Genomic DNA, 25,074 nt, shown 5'->3' with positions numbered 1-25,074 from the left:
AAAAAAAAAAAAATAAAAAAAATTCTTTTAACATTTAATTTTATTATCTTCTTCTTAAATGATACAATTCAATTAAGTTTATTATTTTAACAAAATTACAACATTGTTCATTTTAAGACGTTTATAAATACATTTTGTAAAGAAGAATTACAGTAAATTATTCACTACAATTAGTATAAACTATTAATATGTCGATATCCGAATTGATTCTGTTCAACATCAAGATTGCTCTCCCCACCGGCATGACCATCGTCAAGTCCTGCAGGCCGGGAGATAGAACAGTCTATGCTGTTGATGACGGAGATAACCACCGGGAATATAGAAATGAATGCTCTCCATGACAGCCGACTTTTCAAACAATCTAGTATGTTCTTAAGTATGAAGAAATGTGTAGCAATATTCAGTGTTGACTTATTCCTACTGACTCGTAGATTGGCAGTGCATGGTATGCCCACCAGATGAATGGGATGAGAGAGGCTGGTTGAGGGAGATCTCGACCTATCCCCATGGATTCATACGTCTGTCACTCCTGGATACACTGATCCCAGGTTTATTATTATTTTTTTATTTGTTATTTTAATATTCCATTCAATTACAGTAATGACGTATTGCCCATCTCACTAGGTGTGAAATGCCTGTGTTGAGATGGCAATTTACAGAGTGGTTGTTAGCAAGATTTTTGTTTACACCATATTATGAAAATGACGAATAAAATAAAATCAGTATTTAAAGAAAAAATATGCAATTCAAGTATGAATGTAGAAGATTAAGACAAAGCGAGAATAATTTTTAAGTAATTGAATTTCAGTTTGACAATTGCTACCCATCCCTCATACCTTTTTCTAGAATTTCCCCTCCTTCATTCCTTAAAATACCCTTCTACGCCGCATCCCCAACGATGACATTCCTCGTGTAGAAATAAAAAAAAATGAATAAGCTGAGTTGTAGTTTGCATTCAGGTCTTTTTGTGGAATTTTCAAAGTACTTATGGAAAAATGAAACGTTTTTGTATAAAGAATTACATAATAGGGTTTTCTACCCCTAAAATGCTGAATATTTTCCATTGAAAAATTTATGCCAAAGAGAGAATTTTAATTTGGAATTTTTCGAGCTAAAACATTATAAACACGTGTTTTGGTGTAATTTTTAGAAATCTGGCTAAGGCCACCCCGGAAATTACATCTTTAATCTTTATAATAAGGAAGAATATTTTATTATTGATCACTACTAAAATAAAACCAATGAAAAATATGAAAAATAATGGCGTAGTTCTAAGTTGAAATTAATTTTCAAAGCTTCCTTGCTAATGAAAGAGATAACGATAACAAATTCCAAATTAAAAACATTCAATTTTATGACGTCAGAGCTCACTATTCCAGGAATGTTTTTAAACTTTAGATAAACAGAAAAAAAATCTATTCCATTGAAATTTAACATTTCAAAGGTGTATCAAAACATTTGAACCAACTGCATTATGAAGTTGGGGAATTACCACATTCTTATTTAGTTGTATTATAACATTTGAACCAACTGTATTATGAAGTTGGGGAATTACCACTTGCTTATTTTTTTAATGATAAACTAATGATGCATAGCACAAAGGAAAATAAATAATTATAAGCAATAATTAGTCCCCTGTAATATCAATACAAATTGAAAATATCTCCCGAGTAAAAATAAATGCCGCCGACGGTAATTGAACCCGCGCCTCTGTAGTGGTCCACACTCCTTGCTTCATCCATCGTCTTTTGCATACAGTACTATATTGAAAGAATTGCCACGAGTAGCCGCTGGCAAAACGGAATGGCCATTAGTCCACCGGGTGGCGCTGCCAATATAAATGCCTCTGTACTGCAGCCTGCTACACCCACCACCACCCCCTCGAATACCACCCACACCTCCCAACCCCCTCCATTCTACCCCTGTTATGGCATCAACTATAGTATTTTCAACAAACCCCATGTTACGATATAAAATGTTTTTAAAACGCCTTTAGGAATTTGCTTTGTGAAAAAAAGCGAAAAAAGCGTTGGTTGTTTTCATTTCATGTATTTAATTTTTTTTGTTGAATTATTATTTTTTAACTAGTACAAAACCATTCTAAAACTACTAAATAATACATACGTACTGATATTAGGACTTCACCTCTTTAGTGTCACCTGCTACCTTGCTACGCCGAGATTTCATCGAGATCGGGAGATGCTGGTTTGGGGAGACCCTTTGACCTCTCTAATTGGTCTCTCTTGAACCATCGCCTTGCCCCGCAGTGGGAGGAATAGATTCATACGTCCATCACTCCTGGACACATTGATCCCTAGATTCCCACCCACTAAATTATATTCCTCAGAGCCTTATGTGGAGTTAATGTAAAAAATCTGACGTTTCGTCATTTTCTGCTTTAATACCTAGTTAATAGAATTATAATATGCGGGAGTAGCTTACGTCTTCCTTGAAGTGGATAGTGGAGCACTGCAGCAGGGTTCCCATCAGCTTGTGAGGGTTCCATGTCACGGAGTCGGCCCTGGGAATTATCAAATAAGTCATTAGTAACGAACGCGAAACTCACTGTAAAATTTTGTTTCTGTAAGATTCTGTTCGATTCTGTAAGTTCCTGTTAAATTCTGTAATATTCTGTAAGAAACCACTAGATTCTGTAATTATCTGAAAGATTATGTTACATTCTGTAAAATTATGTAAGATTCTGTAATTTTCTGCAAGATTTTGTAAAATTTCATAAGATTCGGAAATAATCTGTAAGATCTTATACAATTCTGTATGATTATGTAAGATTTAGTAATATAATGTTACAGTCTGTATGGTTCTGTGATTGTGTACGATTTTTTAATTTCTGTAATTTTATGTAAGATTCTGTAATATCATGTAAAATTCTGTAATATTTTACAATTTTAATTATGATTCTGTAATAAATTCTAAGATATATTCTATAAGATTATGTAAGATTTTGTAATACTGTGTAATATTCTGTATGATGGTGTAAATTTTGTAGGATTTTGTAGGATTCTGTAATATTATCCAAGGTTCCGTAATATTCTGTAAGAAAGATTATTTATGATTTTATAAGATTTTGTGAGATTCTGTAATATTATGTAAGATTGTATAGGTCCCAAACTCCGATAGACTGCGAAAAGAATACCAGATGGGAGGACACCAAGCGAGCAGTGCTCAGAGTTGGCCAGGGAAGAGGTGAACTGACTGCGTGGAAGAGGATTGTGGCAGAAGTTTACAATCGGCCAGGGACAGGAACTGGTTGAAAGTGTGAAACTTGTGAAAAAGGATCATCCACTTATGCTGTTTGCTCCTTCTCAAATTCAGCATTTTCAGCTTTCAATGCTAATATTATCTATCTATTATAATTTTTCTCTGCCTGCACTGAGTGTTATCGGAGTTTGTACAGGACTAGGGAGAAATAGTCATAAAGGGGGCTAATATTAAACACAACATCGTGTACCCTTTTCAATTATTAGCATATTAATGTGAGAAAACCAATTTAATATTTTAGCAATATAGTGCTTAAAGAACTAGCCGAGCTTTAAATCACAAAAGCTTAGTAAAATTATGGTACCTATGTTATAAAACTAACATATGTTATTCTTGTCGGGAGTGACGGAATTTTCTGTTTGAAGTCATCAAAAAGATTATTTTTATAATATTTTGTGAACGTCGTGTCTGAAAACAGAAATGTTTTAAAGTCATTCGTTCATTCAAATAATTTATTATTAATAATGATAATAATAATATGAGGTTGATTATTGATTATTATAATCAATAATATATAATAATCAATAATCAAAAATCTGTTAAAAATAAGAAAATACACAGATTTAAGAAATGAAATAAAAAGAATTTGGCATTCTCAGACTATAAAAATATTACCATTCGTTATTTCGGCTACTCAATTATACCTAGCTCTCTAATTAAAAATTTAGGCGTATTAGATCTATCAAAAAATTTATTTATAAAGATGCAAAAGTCGGTCATTTTGAATACATGTAGGATAACAAAAGATTTTTTAAATATTTATGTTGAGGGATCAGTAGGATTTATAGGCCCTGTTAGAAGTTCTACCGAGCCGAACCCTCTGATATGAAAATATCTGGAGTCGGTGAATTTTTTTCCCATTTGATATCTGGTGAGTTGACGTGTTGTTGTTCTTGTATTGTTTTGTATTTATTTTACTTATATAATGCACTTACATAGTGTTGATTGACTAGCTGATCATTTATGGAAAAGTGAGTGGAAGGGTTTAGTTTTTCCTATGGGGAAGATTTAACCCGAACAACAAAATCGGAAGCATAAAAAATAACTAATAAAAAAAACTGTTCGCGTGTAGAAATATTAATTGAAAAAAATACAAGACGAAAAAATCTTTCGTATAATATGTAGTGAAACAGTGTCGAATTTCCACCACGGTCCAACGAATCAAACGGCACGATGGATTTTATACAAATTCGCCATTATTTCACACAAATTCCGAAAAATTTCTATGTGTGTGAATGCCACCAAAAGTTGATAGAATGTATTGTCATCGACAACCAGGAACCAAACGGCGAGTAAAATTATATCAAAACCAGTAGACGCCAAGGTGGGTGAACACAGTAAAAAATAATATTCGGATGATTTGTATTTTTGTGTAGCGCCGGTTTTATGGAAAATAACCTCAAGGGCGATGTTTTCGGACTGTTAGGTGTCAAATATTATCAGCACAGTTTTTTTTACTATAATACTTCTATTTTAAATGTCTTTTAATTTAATTTAATTTTTTGTTTGACTGAGGATTGAACCATCCTACCAAGGAACTGGATACGATTAGTCATTATTATCTAGGTTCACAAAAATATAGATATACAGGGTCTCTGGGAGTAAAGTGCACAAACTTCAGGGATTTTACGTGACGGTATAAACAAAAAAGATAGTTAACATTTTTAGAAATTCTACCTTTAATGGTTTAAATTTAGAAATAAATTATTGATATTTTTTACTTGTACTAACACGTAGAATCACCTGCCAAAGTTTGTGCACTTTACCCTTGTACTTATCTACCTACTGGCTAAAATTAACGCCTTTATAATTTAGGCAAACATTTTCTGCAATATTTTACAAAAGATTCATTTTGTAATAGAAAAACATCGTGATATTTAAGTTTTCGGCCTTGTGATTTAACCTCTTAAAAAGGTTCCTAACTGGTAAAAAAAACCCGTTCACAATATAAAAATGTTAATTTATCAATTACGGAATGTCATTGGCATCATTAAAGTTCATGCAGCTAATAAATCATATATGTCCCCGCAGCGAGCTGTAAAATAACAAACACTGAATTGCTAATTATTCACTGTATTAATCACTTTTCAACACCCCTGATGTGTAATATGTTCCTGAATGCAGAGGTTGTCAAATTAAAGAAAAAAAGTTCTATTTTTTGTGACATCTCACAAGTGTGCCCCTGTTTGTACAGTGTAAAGGTAGAAGACCTATGTCGACAACCGGTTGAGCAGCGTTATGAGGCGGGTTAAAGTAGGGGAAGAAATTTATTAATTCGGGTTTCGAAGATGCCCGGATTATATAAAGGAGGAAATACAGATGCCGGTAGGTCGATCCACATACGAGCCGTCTCACATAACAACGAGTCAAAGAAGCGGCCCGTTCTCGTGAACACAAAATCCACTGTGGACGGTTGTTCGGCTCGTGTTAGTCATGTTTCACGCATGTGCACCGGTGCACCGAGGATCAGTCCAGCTAGCTCCCTTGAGCAGGGTCCATTGAAATTCCTGTAGAACAGACTGCTCGTGTAGCATGTACACATTGCGTTTAAGCATTTTAGATGGCAATCGGTCTGTTAACAATAGATTGTCAATCATACGGACATCCTTTGCATAGAATCAAGTAGATTTATCAAGTATTGTGGGGCTCCAGCCCAGAGGTGGCTCCTTAATTCAATTGTTGGGTATACTTGAGATAGGGTTGTAAAGGGTTAGTAGTTGGTTAGTATTGAATAATCTGCTAGTCCATTACAAGACGCCAAATTTCTTTTGTAGGATTCTGTAATATTATGTAAGATTCTGTAATATTCTTTAAGATAGATTCTGTATGATTGTGTAAGATAGATTCTGTATGATTGTGTAAGATTTTATAAGGTTGGTAATATTATTAAAGATTATGTAATATTCTGTTCTGAAAGGTTTGGCATGATTTTTTTTTTAACTGCCGGCAACCCGGGCGTTTATTGAAATAACATTATCATAAACAAACAAGTAGGTAACCCGCCTCTCTAGAAGATTTCTGTACTGAGGCGGGTACATATATATGCTTATAAATACACATACATACATTTATTTATACTGGGTTTTTACAGATGTTCTCACTTACGTGAGAACTATCCAATTACTAAAACTCACTTAAGTTACAGACAACATACATACAGGTAAAGATGCAATTAAATACAAGTTTAATAATTAAATATGTACAATTAAAAAACCAAACAAATAATCTACTCGCGAACGGCCATGGGGACGCAATACTGTCGACGTAATGTGTGGATGCAGCACGACCGTCGTTATGTATATAAAATAATATCTACTCGTAATCGGTCTCGAGGACGCAATACTATCGACATATAAATAATAGTATAAAATAATAAATAAGTTCAGTAAAATGACAAATAATACTAAGAGAGACAAGAGACACGAGAGTTAAAGTGATACATTATATAATTATCTAAACATATTATTTAGCAGCAGCAGATCATTTTTTTAATAGATCCGTATATATATATACCTATCAATCAATATATACACATTTGTGTAAGGTTATTGAGGATTCTGAACAAATGTTAAAATATTATGTAGATTCCAGTGAGGCCCACATTATCGAGTATATTTTATCAAATAAAAAAAAAGTTCAATCTACATAATATTTGTAGTGGATTACGTGGGATAACTTTTTTGGTTTTAGTTTCCCTTTCTTATTATATTATTTTGCTTTAATATCTGAAATAAAGCTACTGTAAATATTATTTCAATAATCGTATAGTTGAAAGCTTCTGGTTTAAAGGCTTGCGGCGGATACATAATAAAATTAGCATATCTATGTGACCCTCGCGCTGATTCTTTCTATCCCCATATAGCTCGATGCTCTATAGGATCCCCACACTGTCCCTTATAGCCCCATAGATTCACACAGTATACCCCGTAAAGCCAACAACCCTTCGACAAGCCACTTGCCAAATACTGCATAATATTTATATTGAATAACACCGCCACGAAGCTGTTCACACAACAGATAAGCCGGGTAATATGCCTACATTGAAGGGGGTGACAGATTACGCTATAAGTTTAAAGCGTTTTATATAACTCCATATTCCTCGCCAGACATGTCACACCTGAAAAGATGATGTGTTATAAGTGTTGGCGTTGCGACGATATGCGCTGTGATCTGGTAGCCAGGCGATATTTGAATACAGCAGGAGAGGGGGTCAGAAAAATTTACGAAGCGCAGTAATTACGCGGCTGTCATCTGTCAAAGTGACAGATCCCATACAAAGAAATGATATTCGGCGGCAGTCCCCCGATTGATCTGACCCACTCTGCTGAGGAAGATTATATCGTAGTGTGTTATCTCAACATATATAGCACACCCAATAATGTGTCTAAGGCTTAAAGCTGAGAATTTTTTTGTAGATGCATGCCTATACACATACATGCCACCATCAAAACGGGTTATTTAATGTTTTATCGCTATTTGTTATGTATGCGATATGATCAGGTTGTCTTCAAGCAATTTTCCGAGATAGGGTGAATTGCCTAATACAAAAAAATAAATTATTACGTTTATTAAACCGAGTACAAGATTACGGATTCGTCTTAACTTGCTAGCAGCTGGGATGGGAGACAGAGCGATCTGCCTACTCCATTCGGATTTATTTCTGTCTCGCTCTGTACTGACAGATATTTATCTCACACTATTAATCACTTTAATTTATTGTGAAGTGTATTCAATTACGTTTCACAAAACTTACAGTTAATAACATTACATCAGTTGAGACGCAGCCTAGTGTTAAAAATTATTTATTGCAATCTTGAAGTCATTGAAGTTTGAGTGAAAAATATCATCCTCATAAGAAAGGTAACGTAGTCAATCTCCCCAAACGCATGATCATTGGTGGGTTGGTTTTTGTTTTTGTTTTTTTTTAAACATTATTTCTGGCTTTCACCCTTCAAGGGTGTTCTTGGCCATCATTTAAAATTATTGAGAAATGAAAGGTGAATTTAAATATTAATTTTATTTAAATGGGCAAATTTCAAAATTATAATGAAAATTGGAGTCGAGTTCAGACTTAGAAGAGATGAGATGTTGAATGGAGGGGAGGCAATTTTAGATAAGGCTTGATAGAAGAGAGGATATTTGTTTAGAGAGGGACAACCAAAAAATATGTGATCTAAAGTTCCCACTTCTAGACCACAGAATGTACAATCTGAGGAGTCAACGACGTGAATTTTAAAAAGATGGGAAGGAACGGAACAATGTCCGATCCTCATTCGAATGAGTGAAGAAATTTCTTTTTTGGAAAAATTAGGGAATTGCTGAAACCACGGTTTTGATGGAATAGACCTTTGTATTGAGGCATAGCAGGCTCCCTTGGATTGACTAGCAATGTGCCAATACTCTGCCCAAACATTGCGGGATCTATCTTTGATGATGGAAAAAATGTCAGATAGGAGAATGTGGTTTACGAGGGTAACAACAGGGTTGGACGCTCCTTGTTTTGCCAAGGCATCCGCAATATCATTACCCATGACACCAACATGTCCAGGAATCCAAATCAGAGTTACAGTTTTACCAGAACTTTGAATGGAGGCTATCATCTCTCGAATAAGGCATACAAAGTGATCATCAGGATGAAGAAGAGGACTGGATTTAAGTTTTTGGAGGGAACTGAGAGAGTCAGAGAGAACGAGGGAATGTTCGAAATTATTTTTGATTATATATTTGAGAGATTCTATTATTGCAATGCACTCGGCTGAAAATATTGAAAATTGATTTGAAATTGAATGAAATATTCTGTCATTAGAATTATTGTGGTAAACGTTAATACCTATACCACAGTTAGGAGAGTCGGGAGATTTGGATCTATCAGTAAATAAAAGAGAAAAGTTGGGCCATTTAGATGAAATAATGTCATTGAAAATATTATTGACAGTTCGGGCCGGGAGATTGGAATGACTTTTAAGGATTCCGATCCCTTCAAATATTGTTGGGGATAGGGTGACGTGACTATATTTTAATTTGTATAAGGGAAGTAGATCATTTTGGATGATGTGAAGCTCTGAGAGAGACTTAAAATTTTTACAGATGTCAGGAAGAGGTTTAGTTGAAGCTCTGATTGTAGATGAATGGGTTGAGTCAATGAACAACGAGACGCTGGCGATAATCTGATGACATTTAGAATTTAAACATTTAAGAACAAATTTGTCAGCAAATAGTTGGCGCTTTAAATAGAGAGGAGGATCAGAACATTCTACTTGAAGGGAATTGATGGGTGACGATTGCATCGCTCCAGTTATAATTCGCAAAGATTTAGATTGAGTTTTGTCTAATTTATCAAGTACATTTTTTGAGGCAGTACTAAAAAGTGGGCAGGCATAGTCGAGATGGCTTCGAATAAGTGCGTTGTAAAGCAACTTAATGCAAGTAGGGTGAGCTTCCCACCAAACGCCAGATAATGATCTGATGATATTTAATTTTTTTCGCATTTAGTAACTAAATTATTAATATGGGAAGACCATTTAAGTTTCCTATCAAATGTTACTCCCAAAAATTTTACTTCAGAAGCGTTGGGGATTGGAGAATTTTTAAATAAAATTTGAACGGGGGGGTTTTTATGGCGGTTTGAGAAGGTGACACACTGAGTCTTTTGGATTGAAAGCTCAAAACCATTTAAGGTGAGCCATGTGCAAAGGGCATTCATGGCTTCGTTAAGATATTTGACGGCGAGAGGGATGATTTTGGATGATAAGAAGAAAGCTATGTCATCTGCGAACTCAATAACTTTTACTTGTGGGGGAATAGTGACATGCATATCATATGTGTATATATTATACAGTAAGGGGGACAATACATCGCCTTGTGGTAAACCCTTCCAAACAGACCTACTTTGAGGAGAAATATCTGGAAGTTCAATGAAAATTTTTCTATCTAGAAATAGATTAATAATAGATTGGACAAACATGGGGGGAAGGCCAAGGCCTAGAAGTTTTTTTTTCAGGATTGGGATGGAAACATTGTCAAAGGCGCCTTCTATATCTATAAAGACGGCAAGACAAACTTCCTGTTTAGAAATTGATAAATTAATATCAGTGCTGATGATGGCAAGGTTATCTTGAGTGGATTTTTTTTCCTAAATCCAAATTGAGATGGAGAGAGAAGCTGTTTACTCTCGACAAAAAATTCTAATCGGTTTTTAATTAATTTTTCATAAAGTTTACTGAGGGTGGATGAAAGAGCGATTGGCCTGTAGTTGGATCCAGAATTTGGTGATTTGTTTGTTTTTAAAATAGGGATGATTATTTGACAACTCCAGTCATCAGGCATTATACCAGTCTGGAAGATTTTGTTTAAGATGATTAAGAAGTGGTTTAGAACATTATCATTACTATTTTTGATTATGCTGTAAGGTATACCATCTCTGCCTGGAGATGAGTCCTTGACTATTGATAAACAATTTTTTAGCTCAATTAAGGTGAATGGAGAGTCTAGCCAATGATTAGACATAGGAGTATTATAGATAGGCGTTATTTCATCTAAGTTAGGTACAGAAGGGGGGGCAATTTTGTCCAAGAATTCATCTATCCATTTAGAATGAGTCATATTTTAACGATAGGAAAGAGATTTAGCTTTCCAAATTCTTACTACTTTGGAACATTCCTCATTCCACCAGGGAGTTGGAGGGAATTTTTTTAAAAGAGATTTTGTTTTAGGGGGAGGATTTGATTTATTTATTGCAGTTATGAGCATTGGATTTGAAGTTATTATAATCATCTTTGACGGAAAATATATTGGTGTCGGGTAAATTTAGTAGGAACTTGTCCATATGAGAGTTAAATTCATCCCATTTGGCGTGTTTCGTTTTAATCTTTGTCGAAATATGAGACTTGTCCGATTGGAAAGAAGTTTTATAAGTAATGGTGATCGGGAATTGATCACTGGAGCAAGGGTCGGGGGACACCACCCACGAGGAGAGAGAAGCCAGACTAGTAGAACATATCGAGAGATCCACTGCACTGGGGTTTGTGCTGGGGCGTGAGATCCTAGTAGGAGTTCCGTCATTCAAAAGGAAAAGGTTGGATTGATCTAGGAAATCCATCACTCTTCGACCATCTCGGTCGGAGAAAGCAGAATCCCAGACGGGGGAATGGGCATTAAAATCGCCTAATATAAAGAAAGGAGGGCTTAGTTGACTTACAATTTGCAACCAAATTTGTTTATTGAAGTGGGCTGTTGGGAGAAGATAGACTGAAATAAAGGATGTGTCCTTTATTTTAGCTGCAACCATTTGGAAGTCAGCATTGGGGGGTTTGATATTATTTATTGGGGAAAATGATATGGATTTCTTAATAAAAAGGGCAGCACCGCCGCCCGAACCTTCCGGGCGGTCGTCGCGGAGACAGGAATACCCTCCCACATTAAAGTGGGTGGATGGAGTAAACCAAGTCTCCGAGATAGCAGCCAAAGAAATAAAGTTGGAATTTAATAGGTTAAGGAGATCAGATTTGTTAGAAATAGCACTTCGGCTATTCCACTGAAGTATTTTGAAATCTTGAAGAGTCATTTTGAATAAATGATTTTAATGTGGAAATAATAGTAGCAGCGTTGTACGGTAGATTAGTTTGAGAAGAAATATGGTCAATTAGAAGCATAATGAGAGTTTGGATAAATGAAGAATTGTCTTGGGAGAGTTTTTCAGAAAGTTTTAGAGAGTTCATTGAGGATGGATTATAATTATTTGCACATCCATTTGTGGCATTTGAAAGAAGTAAACCATTGGGATTTAAAAGCAGTGAGTTGTGTTGTTGCTGATCGTATCCAGGAGCCGGTTTAGAGGTAGCGTTTTTGTATGTGAATTTAGTTGAACGAGAAGAAGTTGTTGTAGAAGAGGGAAGAGGGTTGGATGAGGAGTTGCTGGATAAAGCCTCAGCAAATGATTTTTTGACAGGCGGGAATAGTTTAGAAGCCTGCAGAAAAGACAAGTTCTGAGAGGCCATAGAAATTTTAATCTTTTTTTGGCGAGATTGTTCTGGGCAAGAAGTGTTGATAGCTGTATGTGAGCCTGAGCAGTTAAAACATTTGGGTGAGGAGGAAGAAGGACATTGGTCAGCTGCGTGGTTTTCTCCACATTTAAAACATATGGGTGGAGATCTGCATGCAGCTTTGGTATGACCAAAACGGCAGCAATTGAAACATTGAGTTGTGGAATAAGTATACATTTCAACTGGTAATGAGTTGAAGAATAAATATATATGGGAGGGAAGAGATTGACCTTCAAAGGTGATAACTACAGATTGGGAGGGCTTCCAGGAAATTATACCCTCAAAGGAGTCCTTGTAATTTAGCCTCCTGGCTTTTATGGGATTGCCAATGTGTTGGGGGGTTGAGAGTGAAGACAGAATTTCTTCGATGGACAGATCGGTCGAGATACCTCTGACCAGGCCCATGCGAGTGACATTGAAAGTAGGGATATATGCCTTGAACATTGAATTAGATGAAATGAAGATATTTTTGATGAAACTGTTGGCAGCTGACCCTGAGAGGAATTCGACGGAGATTCGAAAGCGACCCTCGGCTTTTACACCTCCAGGCTTGATTGAAAGATTCTTGCTATTTGATAGGAATTTGCCAAATTCAAGAGGGTGGATGGTTTTTCCTTGCTCAGTTTTTTGGGCGTATACTATGAATGGGCCACGGGAATGAGGAGGATAAAAGTTTGTTGGAGGAAGTTGAGAAAGTGCTGGTGGGGACTGTGAAGTCGAAGGAGAGTCAAGTTTTATTGGGGAAGAAGGAGTAAATTTCCTTTTTTTGGTAGAAGTCAAAATGACAGAATCACTGTCAGAAATTTCTCCATTTTCCCCGTCTGGGGGGTCTGGAGAGGGATCTGGGGGCTTTGTAGGGGGTCCAGGAGGGAAATCTTCCTCCATTATTCACAACAGTAAACAACTACAATAATAGTATGGAAAATGACAGAAGTAAAAAAAGTTTATAAATATCTGGAAATCAGCAGCGAAAAGTGACTCCTGGAAGATCAGGAGGGAGAAGAAACCTCAAGGCACAACACACTACACTTTTTTTTGCCAGAAAACAAAAAAGAATGGTAAAAAATTAATTTTAGATAGAGCAAAACAAAACAACTGTTGACAGCCAAATGTTATTGTTGAAATCTCGGTGGGTTGGTTCTACTTCTTAAAAAAAATAATGATTCTGTGGTGCCTAGCTCTGGTGAAGTTATGGGAGACCTAAAGCGTAATAAGTCCCAGAACATCAGAATTGTAAATGTGTCCATGGAACACTAATTACTAACACCATTATAATTTTCTCCCAACGTCTAGACGATCTAGTCCCAGCATTCCAGCATGACTTACATGAAGTAGAAGTGTAATTTATTTCTTAAAGTTTTCTAATTTATTTTATTTTTTGAAAAAACTGTATTATCTATACCAATACATTGCAAAAGCGATAAATTGATTCTTTGAACCACTCGACCAACATGAATTAGTAGTAATTTATAATTGAATTATTTAAATGAGTTTATTTATTTCTCCGCTCGCGCAGTCTCAGTAAGGAACACTTGTGCCGTTCACAGATTAGACTCGGGGATGTTGACTTTGGCAGAAATTGGGGAGGCTTTAAACCCAAATAAAACGACATCACAACCCCCTACCCCCTACCCCAGCACTCGAGGGACTATAAGGGTACGTTTAAAGATTTTAAAATGTCTACAACCCTTTAAAATAACGGGATAAGAGGAATATGGATGCTAAAAATTCTTCTTTCAGAACATTTTTCGTGTATTTTTAAGATTGAAACAACATTTCTCTAAGACGGTTAGTTTTATCGCCTTAATTCAATATTGCATGTCAAAAAATATGTAAATTGAACCCCACACTTCGACTTTCGAGAAAATAATTTTTTCATTAATTCTCCCACCCCCAAAACCGCTTTCCACCACCCCATTTATTAGGGCCTCTTTGTATTCTTAAACTGCATTATAAAAATAAGTTATAACTCCTATTTATAATGCAGTAAGTCAAACTTGTTTAGTTGGATGGAAATTACGTCAACACACATCTGAAATTAAAAGATCCTTCAGCAGTCAATAGTCTTACCCGATCAGAATTTTTCAAGATAAAATAGACGTATTAGGGTAAAAAAAACTTTGTTTTTACGGGTTGATTTTTGACTGGATTACTAGTTAAATAATTGTGGTAGTAAGATTTTAGCTTTGCGCTTGTTAAATAATAAAACTTATCATTATATTTTTTTGAATAACTCAATGAGTAAAACCTCAAAATGTAATATTTAATTATTGAAGACAATATTGGGAACTCTCAAACGAAAATTTGAAACTGAAAAATCAGAAAAAGATTTTCTTGGATAAAAAAATCTGAGAATATTGGTCGAATTAGCTCAGTGGCAAAGAAGAGCCGCGGCAAGGATAAGGTCCTGGGTTCAATCCTGGATGCGACCATATAATTTTCTTCATAAATTGTCTTCAATAATAAAACAATGAAATTCTATATGATTATAATTTATGTGGTATTTTGCAAGTAAAAATTACATTTACATCAATCTACATGATTCCGGTAACAGTTTATACAACTCCAAAGTGCAGCAATCCTCTTATGCCTCTGTTAGCTGTAAAATCCGTGTTTCAGTTAAAAGCTTTTCCTCTGGGAGGGCGAAACAGCTGTCAGAAACGCATTAGTCCCCTTTCCCACCCCCTGACGTCAGAGCAGATGCTGACAGGAGCCCAGGAGTGGGATGGAGCTCACAGGAGCACAGCAAAGGGAGGAGGTTACATTAAACACCAATTAGGATTAGTGTGGGGTTCAAAGTGCAAGGGTGTTAATTCTGAATTTGGATGTTTGTAAGTAGAGGCAAAGAGAGATTTTTTTTATTCAACTTCAGAGAGTCAACTGCTCAGAGTCTTTTCTTCGTCTTTTTTGGTGTCACAGTTATGTATCGTATTTTAAACAAAATTTACAGATAATTATTAACATATTTCTTACAATCAAACTGAATATTGTCAGTTTTGTAAGAAGTACCTACGTAAAAAAACTCAATTAAAAAATACAATTTTTTTCCAAGTATGTTTCAATTGGTAATATTCCACTTACTAAATAAATTTCATTAGTCAAGATTTATTTTATTTGGTAGGAAATTCATTCTAAATGACGTTGTCTATTTTTAAATGAAAATATATTACATGCAAACAGTTAATAACGACTGCGTAGTTAGTTTTTCGATATCTTCAATTATGACGTAGTTATGAGCTTTCAAAGTGAACTTGGGTACGTATGACGTCACGAGACACGATTCGTACACTTGACTTGATGACAGTGCTACCTGCCGCAAATATCTAGGTTTTGACGGCTTACAGCGATACTTTAAGGTATTTTCCAAAAATTCTAAAAGTTTTGTTCTCAGTATGCTCCGGTATCTCTAATTAATATATGAATCATTTGTAAATGAAATGAAATTTCGTTCTACGAGACGACCTCATTTGTTAATCTGGGGATTTCACCATTTAGATAAAAATTCCCGCAACTTTCCCATTTTCGGGAATATTCCCTAAATATAAATTCCCGGTAATTTACCCATCACGAACTGAGGCCAGAGACAAAATTTCCCGAAAATGTCAGTAATTTTTCAGTAGTTTGAGTTATAACAATAATATTTCCATATAATTATAATAAATTTAATATAAACTTGACATTCCAAAATGAAGAATACGAGGGCAAACAAAAGCGCTGAAGAGCCTTCACAATTAAATGAAATCGTAAACCAACTTACAAAAACCATCGATGAAAAATTTAAGGAGTTAGAAAAAAACATTATGTGTAGACTTGACACAAAATTAAAGGAATTTACGGAACAATTAGAACCCATTATAAAATCAGTGGAATTCTTATCTACTCAAGTTGAAACATTAAACGGCAAAGTACTAACTTTAACCAGTAAAATCGCTAAAATTGACCCTCTCGAATGTGAAATTATTAATTTAAAGGAGATTATTAATGAAGTAAATACCAAAAATAATCAACGAGAACAATTTGATAGACTGAGTAATATTGAGATTCACGGAGTGCCAACTTCTAAAAGTGAAAACCTTCTTAATATCGTGGAAAATATATCCCAGAAGATTGGATTCCAAATACAAAAAGATGACATTGATTTTATCCAAAGAGTGCGACCATGGCCAACTACAACTCCAAAAGTTGTACCAACATCCACAACTACTTCCAATATTATCGTACGTCTTCTTCGGCGGGATTGCAAGGATGCTTTGTTGACAGCTGCCCGTCGCCACCGGACCCTGACCACAGCAGACATCGGCCTTCCAGGAGTGGCAAGCCGCATATTCCTCAATGACCACCTCACACCTTCTAATAAACTTCTACTGAAGAAATCAAGAGATCTGAAGACTAAAAACCACTTCCAATATTTATGGACAAAAAACTGCAACATATTTTTAAGAAAAAATGATGGTTCCCCCGTGATACGGATTTCTTCCGAGGCAGATCTCAAAAAAATCTCTTGACATATTGTTTTTAAAATTGTTTCTCAATACTTCTTACTATTTTATTATCATTACTACTTTCATTATCACCTTTTACTATATTTTTAAATTTTTTTCTCTAAACTTATATACTATTATATTTATCAAAATTTAAAGGTACTATATATATTATATAAAATTACGATATTCACAATACATCCATCTCAGATTTTATTACATCACATTTATCAAAATTTAAAGGTACTATACTACATACTTTATAAAATTACTATTTTCATAATACATCCCACCCCCTACCAAGAAATGTCATTTCTTAGTTCTGAAATGTATTGTTTTTGCTATTTGAAATGGTTATTAGGGGTCGATCTAGTATTGCGTTCACCTTATATTGATATTAGTATATATTATTTAATTATCACTTATTAATGGCGTCCCTAAATATATACTACCAGAATGTGAGAGGTTTGCGAACTAAGACACATGATTTTCTAAGATCCGTTATAAATAATGACTTTGATATTGTATGCATTACAGAAACATGGCTCCTTGATAATATAAGTAACCAGGAAATTTTCGATGACAGATATAATGTTTTTAGACGGGATAGAAATTATAGTCTCACAGGCCAAACACTTGGAGGGGGAGTTCTTATTGCCGTTCAATCCAAATATAATGTCATTCACCAGACAACTTGGTCAACCCAAGAAACTGAAGAGATATGGGTAAGCATTTTTATTTATTTATTTAATACATTTTACATTATTATGAAATTTACATAGAGTAGATATAATGAATCACCATACTAGGCGGCTGCCTGTTTCATGGTGACCAATTGAGTGTAATTAATTTGTATGAAATATGAAATCTAGTGTAAACATATGAAATTAGTAACTATAGATGAAGCTAAAATTTTGGAAAAATTGTAATAAAAAGTAGAAGATAGAAATTAGAAAGGAGAAAGAAGTAAATTAGCATTAGATTGTAAAAATGTACATAATTATATATATATAATTTTTAATATGTGTGCATGCAAGCACACATGTGTATATAGCAGCAGACATACCTATATACATATAACAGCACATGTATACATACACCCATATGACGCATCCTCACGCATATAAACAATATATACACCTCTATCTGAGTACTTGGAATAGGCTACTAACACTATAACAATCACACATCAAAAAATCCCCGAGCGCTTTCCTGAAACTGTCGTATTTGGCTATTGATTTTATTTCTAACGTTAAATTATTGAATATTTTTGGAGCAAGAAAGTTAAATTGTCTTTGTGCCATTGAGGTTTTTATTGGGGGAATAGTATAATTCGATTTGTTGGAATATCTTGTATTATGGGTCGATTCAAAAATATTTTTTTTCGTATGTTTGAATTTATAGTAGGAGGATATGTTTTTGACGTATAAGGATTTTATGTTGAGTACTTTGAAGTCGTTAAATAAGTCCTTCGTGGGGTGAATATAGTGTACTTTGTAAATAGTCCGCATTATCAATTTTTGAGCTTTAATTAATGGATCTAATATCGTGTTAGAGCATCCTCCCCAGACTATTATACCGTAAGATATAATTGATTGGCATAAAGAAAAGTATACCGTTTTTAGTGTATTTTTATTAAGAATATTTCGTAATGACCTGAAGATATATGCCAGTTTCCGTATACGGTTTGTAACATTTATTACGTGATCTCCCCATCGTAGTTTATTGTCAATTATTACACCCAAATATTTAATGGAATCTACTCGTTCTAGTGGATTGCACAGACAACTAGAGTTATCTCTACAAGAATGTATTTTTAGTGTATGATTGATTGAAGGCTGACTCGGAATATTAAGACTAAACGTTATATATTTCGTTTTAGTTATGTTTAAGGTGAGTAGATTATCATCCAACCACTGTTTAATAATTTGCAATGTTAGATCCGCTCTGTGAAATGTTTCTTCCCATGTCTTACTTTTTAGTACTAGGGCAGTGTCATCGGCGAAAGTGATTATATTGCCATCAATAATAGATAGTTTACATAAGTCATTGATATAAATGAGAAAAAGTGTGGGACCGAGTACACTGCCCTGTGGCACACCAAAGTTAATGCTAGTTGAATGGGATGGTTTATGCGATGGTAGCTTAATACATTGCTTTCTGTCTGTGAGGTACGATTTGAACCAATCAAATGCCTTATTCTTTATTCCGATTTTTTTGAGCTTGGCTAGAAGGATTGGATGAGATACTGTATCAAATGCCTTAGCTAAATCCAGAAATATTGCCAGACATTTTTCACCTTTGTCTAAGGCTTGCGTTATATGTGATGTTAGTTCTAAAATAGCTGAATCTGTATTGAGTCCTTCTCTAAAGCCATACTGGTTTGACGAGAGTATGTTATATTTTGTAAGATGGTTGATAAGTCTTTTTTTTACTATTTTTTCAATAATTTTTGATAGTGATGATAATATAGAAATTGGTCTGTAGTTTGTTATGTCAGTAGGATTTCCGGACTTAAAAATTGGTTGAACTAGGGCAAGTTTGAGTTTGTTTGGGAATTCACCTTTAGTGAGACTGAGGTTTATGATATGTACTAATGGATGGATTATAAAGGGTTCAACTGTTTTTAGTATAGTTGAGGAAATTTTGTCATGATTGCACGAATGAGAGGGCTTTAACTGTCTAATGGTTTGAGAAATTTCATCGTAGTTGGTCGGGTTTAAGGTGAGTATATTATCTGTTTCACTGGCACATTGATTGATAATGTCGGCAAGGGCATTTTCATCGGTTGATGTCTTATTTAAAATCTTTGATGCTAGATTTTTACCGATATTGCAAAAGTATTCATTTATGTGATTGGTCACAGTGTCTGGATGGTCATTTAGGGAGGTGTCTTGGCCGTTGATGTTTAATTTATTGATTGGTTGTACTGGGTGATCAGTGTTAGATATTTCTTTGACGATATTCCAAATTTGTTTGTTATTATTACCGACTCTGGACAGTTTTTCTTTGTAGTAGTTTTCTTTTGTGGTTTTAATGATATTATTACATATATTTCTGTACTTTTTATAAAATAAAATAAAATATTTGGGCTTGAATGTCTAGATTATTGAGTAAGTTTTTGTGAAGCTTGTCCCGTTTTTTAATACAAAAAATTAGGCCATCTGTTATCCATGGTTTCAGTTTTTTATTTTTTGAATTATTCACATGGGATTCTTCAGTGACATCCTCAATATGTTGCAAGAGAGTTTCAGAGAAGGTATTAAAAGCAATGTCTACGTCTGTGGAGTTTAGAGAGGAGAGCCAATTTTCTAAAATAATTTTAGAAGTTAGTTTCTCGAGATTAATGTGTTTCTTTTTTATATTACTACGTGACGTTCCGGTAGTGGGTTTATTATGCATAAGACCAATTGCTATTGAGAAATGGTCCGTTATGGTTGATTGATATATAATTCCCTTTGCATTTTTTTTGTTCGTAGAAATATGTGATCAATACATGAGTTACTAGTATCAGTTACTCTAGTAGGAGCATTAATATAAGAAATAAGCCCGTGTTGAGTCATGAGATTTTTATAGTCGAGAGTTTGTGATGCTTTTGGTTTAAGTAAATCTATGTTAATGTCACCGATCACCATTAGCTCTTCATTTGGTGTACAGTTAAATAAAGCCAAGTCTAAGGATTTAAGGAAGGATGAAATATTTTGGTGTTTAGGTGACCTGTATAGTGCAAGAATTGTGGTTTGGATGGTTTTTATTTTAAGGCAGTTGGCATTATCAATGATTAATTCAGAGATAATCGGGTCCAGGTCAGATTTTACATAGACAATTACTCCATCTGACTGTGTCTTATTATTTTGTGTATTGAAAACTGTAAATCCTGTAATGTTTTTGTGAGTGTAATTTGATTTGATCCAACATTCAGTTAAAATTATTATGTCAAAAATATTATTCAAATCGGCAAGTGTTACAAGAAGGTCATTATAGTTCTTATCAATGCTTCGAATGTTTGTTGAGAATATTTTTAATCGTTTATAGGATTTTAGAATATTTATGCACTTTGAGGCATCATTGGTTTCAGGAGAAATCACGTTACCGTGGTTTTCTATTTGTAGATTAATATCAATCATTTCGTTTGACTAGTACCAGCTAATTGTATCACGAGCATGTATGAAGAGTATGGGTAAGTGTGATGAATAGATAAGAACAAGGTTAGTGAACAAAGATGTAATTAAAACAGAGTTAGAGCATTTCCAGTAACTTTCTTTCCAAGATTTAAATAGTATTGAGGTAAATGTATTAAGTGTTGTCAAGAAACAACCGCAAATTATAATACTGGTGAGAAATATTCGTGTTAATAAAAGTGGTATTATTTGTTTATATGGTGAGAATGTCGAAAGATAGGGTAAAACATTAGAATTTGTGACAGTAGTTATGTCAAAACTAGAGGAATCTGTTAAGGAAGGTATGAACACATTATTTTGGGTAAATACATTATTGATGATGGTGTAAATCATATAAAAACATGTGAGTAGGACAATACGTATGGAATGATCTACTGTTTTCTTATAGAATATTAAAGAGTCTTTAGTTTTTATCAAAATTAATAAACTATGGTAAGAGTAATTACAAGATAGATTAGCAATTTTTGCAATAGTTATGCTGTTACAAGAAAGTACGAATATGTTAATTTGAATGGTTAATAAATGGAAAATAGTTGTATGGATCATACAAAAACATGTTAGGAAAAAAATATTTACAGAATGATCTATTTTTTTCTTGAATAATGTTAAAAAATAATGTGTTTGGATGATAAGAAGTAAAATATGGTGAAAATGTTTAACAACAATATTAGCAGTGATTACAAAAATTATGTTCATACAAGAGAAATCTACTAAAGAAGGTAAGAATACATTATTTAGAGTATTTAAATTGTTAAGAGTGATACGAGACAAAGAGAAACTTGCAAGGAAAATAATATTTACGGAATGAACAAATTTTTCCTTAAAGGGTACTGAAAAAACTCGAGTTTCAAACAAAGCAGATAAAATATAGTAAGAATAGTAAGTAGCAAGATTAGCAATTATTACAATAATCGTTCTGTTACAAGATAAAAATACTAAAGACAGTAAAGATGCATTATTTTTTGTATATACTTTGTTACTAGAGATCCGGCACATATAAAAACTTGCGAAAAAAAAGATATCAGCCGAATGATTATTATTATTATGTAGCACAGTAAAGAATGAAATACCTTTTATCAACCGTCACAGTGATTGACGTTTTTGTCGATCGAGATCAAGGACATTTTTTATTGTGATGATTTTGGAGGTGTCCGTTTTTCTCAGCAGAATACGCCCCGAAGCCGTCCAGGAGTGTTTATAATCGTTTTCTTTTGAAAATTTTTTTGTTTGCGAAAGTAGATATTTTCCTTTTTGTGTCAGGTGTTCGGACACATAAATACGTTTGGCTTCTTGGGACAGTCCTAGGTCCGCTGTGTTTAGTTTATTTGTGGTGGTCGCAGTGGATTTTTTATATGCTTTAATTTTGTTAAGAAAATCATCACGTGATTTAATATTATTGAAAGACACTATTAACTAATAATTATCTTAACTACCCCTAACAAAAGACTAAATATTTGTTGTTCTTACCACCCCCATGGCACCACACATACTAGCAGTCTCATAAACCATTTTGAAATCACTAGTCATCTCCGGCTAAATAATCCCGATGATGACTTCATACTTATAGGAGACTATAATATTTCAAAACTTGTCTGGATTCCAAATGTTAATTTAAAACAAATGACTCCACAACCAGCCACCGACGAAACAAGTACGTATGCGATAGATTTTCTCTCACTATGTGACTTCCATCAATATAACAACGTATTAAACATAAACAAACGTATTCTTGATCTAGTAATAAGTAATTTGAACTGTGCATTACTGCCCTGCTTTCCTCCTTTTATTACCGAAGATTCACATCACAAATCATTACAAATCGAAATAAAACTTCAAAAGGACCCCAGTTTAAAACCTTTATCACGGCAAGTGTTATTGTTTAACACGGCTGATTATACTAAGATAAATAAATTTCTAGAAGAATTTAACTGGTCACATATTCTCAGTAATATGTGCATGGAAGAAGCTACTAACAAATTCTATGAGATTATCTACGAAGCTATCGACCGTTACGTTCCGTCGCGAAACCTTAAGCTGTCTCCAAAATATCCCATTTGGTATACCTCTTGCTTAATAAAAATCATTAAAGAAAAATTAAAGTTTCACCGTAAATTTAAAAAATACTCACAACCATCTGATTACCACACATTCTCTTTACTTAGAACTCGCCAAAAGAAACTTGAAAAAGAATGTTATACAAACTATATAAATAATGCTGAGTTCAATATAAAGAATAATGTGAAATATTTCTGGACTTTCGTGAAATCCAAACAAATCTCCTCTGATATACCTAATAACGTGTTCCACGGAAACCTTTCTTCAAGTGACGGGCAACAAATTTGCAATCTTTTTAACAATTATTTTCAATCTGTTTTTATCCCCTCGCAATCAAAAAACATTTCCACGAATAAGGTAGATAGAACCAATAATAATAATGCAAATTCAATACATTTGAATTCGATTAATATTAATACAACTTTAGTATTAAGATATCTAAAAAATATCAACACAAAAAAAAGCGCTGGATGCGATAAATTACACCCAATTTTCATTTTTAATTGTGCTGAACAACTTGTTACTCCTGTGACATTACTGTTCACACTTTCTATCAAAGAAGGCGTATTTCCCACTATTTGGAAAAAAGCGTTTGTGACACCTGTTTTTAAAAAGGGGGATAAACACAATATTGAAAATTATAGACCTATATCAAAGTTATGCATTTTAAGTAAAATCATGGAAAAAATCGTTTATGACCAACTATTTAATTTATGTAAAAACACTATTATCAACCCCCAACAACACGGTTTTTTTCAAGGTAGATCTGTTGACTCAAACTTGGGACAGTTCACCGATTTTGTTCTTAATTCAATGGACAAAAAAAAGCAGGTTGATTCTATCTATACTGATTTTTCCAAGGCTTTCGACAAGGTGAATCATGACACACTCTTAAATAAACTAGAAAAAATTGGTATAAGCGGGAATCTTCTCAGATGGTTCTCATCTTACATTAAAAATAGAAGTCAAGCTGTTGCGCTAAAAGGTTACATGTCACAAATAATATTTATTCCCTAAGGAGTGCCTCAAGGTTCTCATTTAGGGCCCCTACTCTTTATTTTGTATATTAATGACATCAAACATGTCATCAGATATTCTGATTTCATTCTTTACGCTGACGATATGAAAATATACAAATGCATAAGCTCAACAGAAGATTGCAATAAATTGCAAGAAGATATGAATGGAATTAATGAATATTGCAAAGAAAACCAATTATTCCTAAACATAGATAAATGTAATTCAATAATATTTTCACGTAAATGTCACCCAATCATCCATACTTACCATCTAAACCATGACCCTCTCCAACGAGTAGAAAAAATCAGAGACCTTGGAGTATTACTTGACTCTAAATTACTTTTTAAGCATCATATTGAAAACATTTTAGAAAAAGCCTACAAACAAATGGGCTTCATTCTGCGAATCACAAAACCATTCAATAAACCTTTTACACTTGAACTACTTTATATGGCAGACGTAAGATCTCATCTCGAATTTGCATCTGTCATTTGGAATCCACAATACCAAACGTATATTAACCGAATTGAAAATATTCAAAAAAAAATCCTGAAACACCTGTCGTATCGTTTTGAAAATCATCAATGTAATCCTATTACTCTTTACAAACGAAGAAAAACATTTGACGTACTGTTTCTGTACAAAATTGTGAACGGCCTTATTGACTCCCCAGCCCTGTTAGAAAGGATTGCATTTCATTGTCCTGAACGCAATACCAGATCAAATACCTTATTTTATATACAACATTTCAAATCGAAATACGCACAAAACTCCTTGCTCGGGCGTATCTGCAAATCTTATAACGCCTTAAGCGATATTGACATTTTCCACAGTACCCTTAAATCGTTTAAAATCAAATTAACCTTACTATGTACCTAAGTTAAAAATATTACTTCTGTATTGTTTAGTATTCTCTTTTTAATCATTTTTCACACACACTATGTACTTTATTACTTTTAATTAATTTCTAGTATTATTATAAATGGAACTTAACTGGTTTAAATCATGTTCTATATT

The 25,074-nt window shown here is 34.0% G+C and overlaps 1 protein-coding gene across 1 annotated transcript in view; it reads right to left on the bottom strand.

The window, feature by feature from the left end:
• Window positions 1–25,074, bottom strand: part of Gad1 (glutamate decarboxylase) — a 106,152-nt gene that overhangs the window by 10,047 nt on the left and 71,031 nt on the right. The window contains exon 11 of the mRNA XM_089648164.1: window positions 2,443–2,521. Coding sequence (XP_089504290.1) covers window positions 2,443–2,521 — 79 coding nt within the window. The remainder of the gene's footprint in view (window positions 1–2,442; window positions 2,522–25,074) is intronic.

Source organism: Hesperophylax consimilis, chromosome 27 (genome assembly GCF_061612785.1).
Source record: "Hesperophylax consimilis isolate HC1 chromosome 27, BYU_Hcon_1.0, whole genome shotgun sequence".
NCBI classification, from domain to species: domain Eukaryota; kingdom Metazoa; phylum Arthropoda; class Insecta; order Trichoptera; family Limnephilidae; genus Hesperophylax; species Hesperophylax consimilis.
This window is presented reverse-complemented; position numbering and strand designations above follow the sequence as displayed.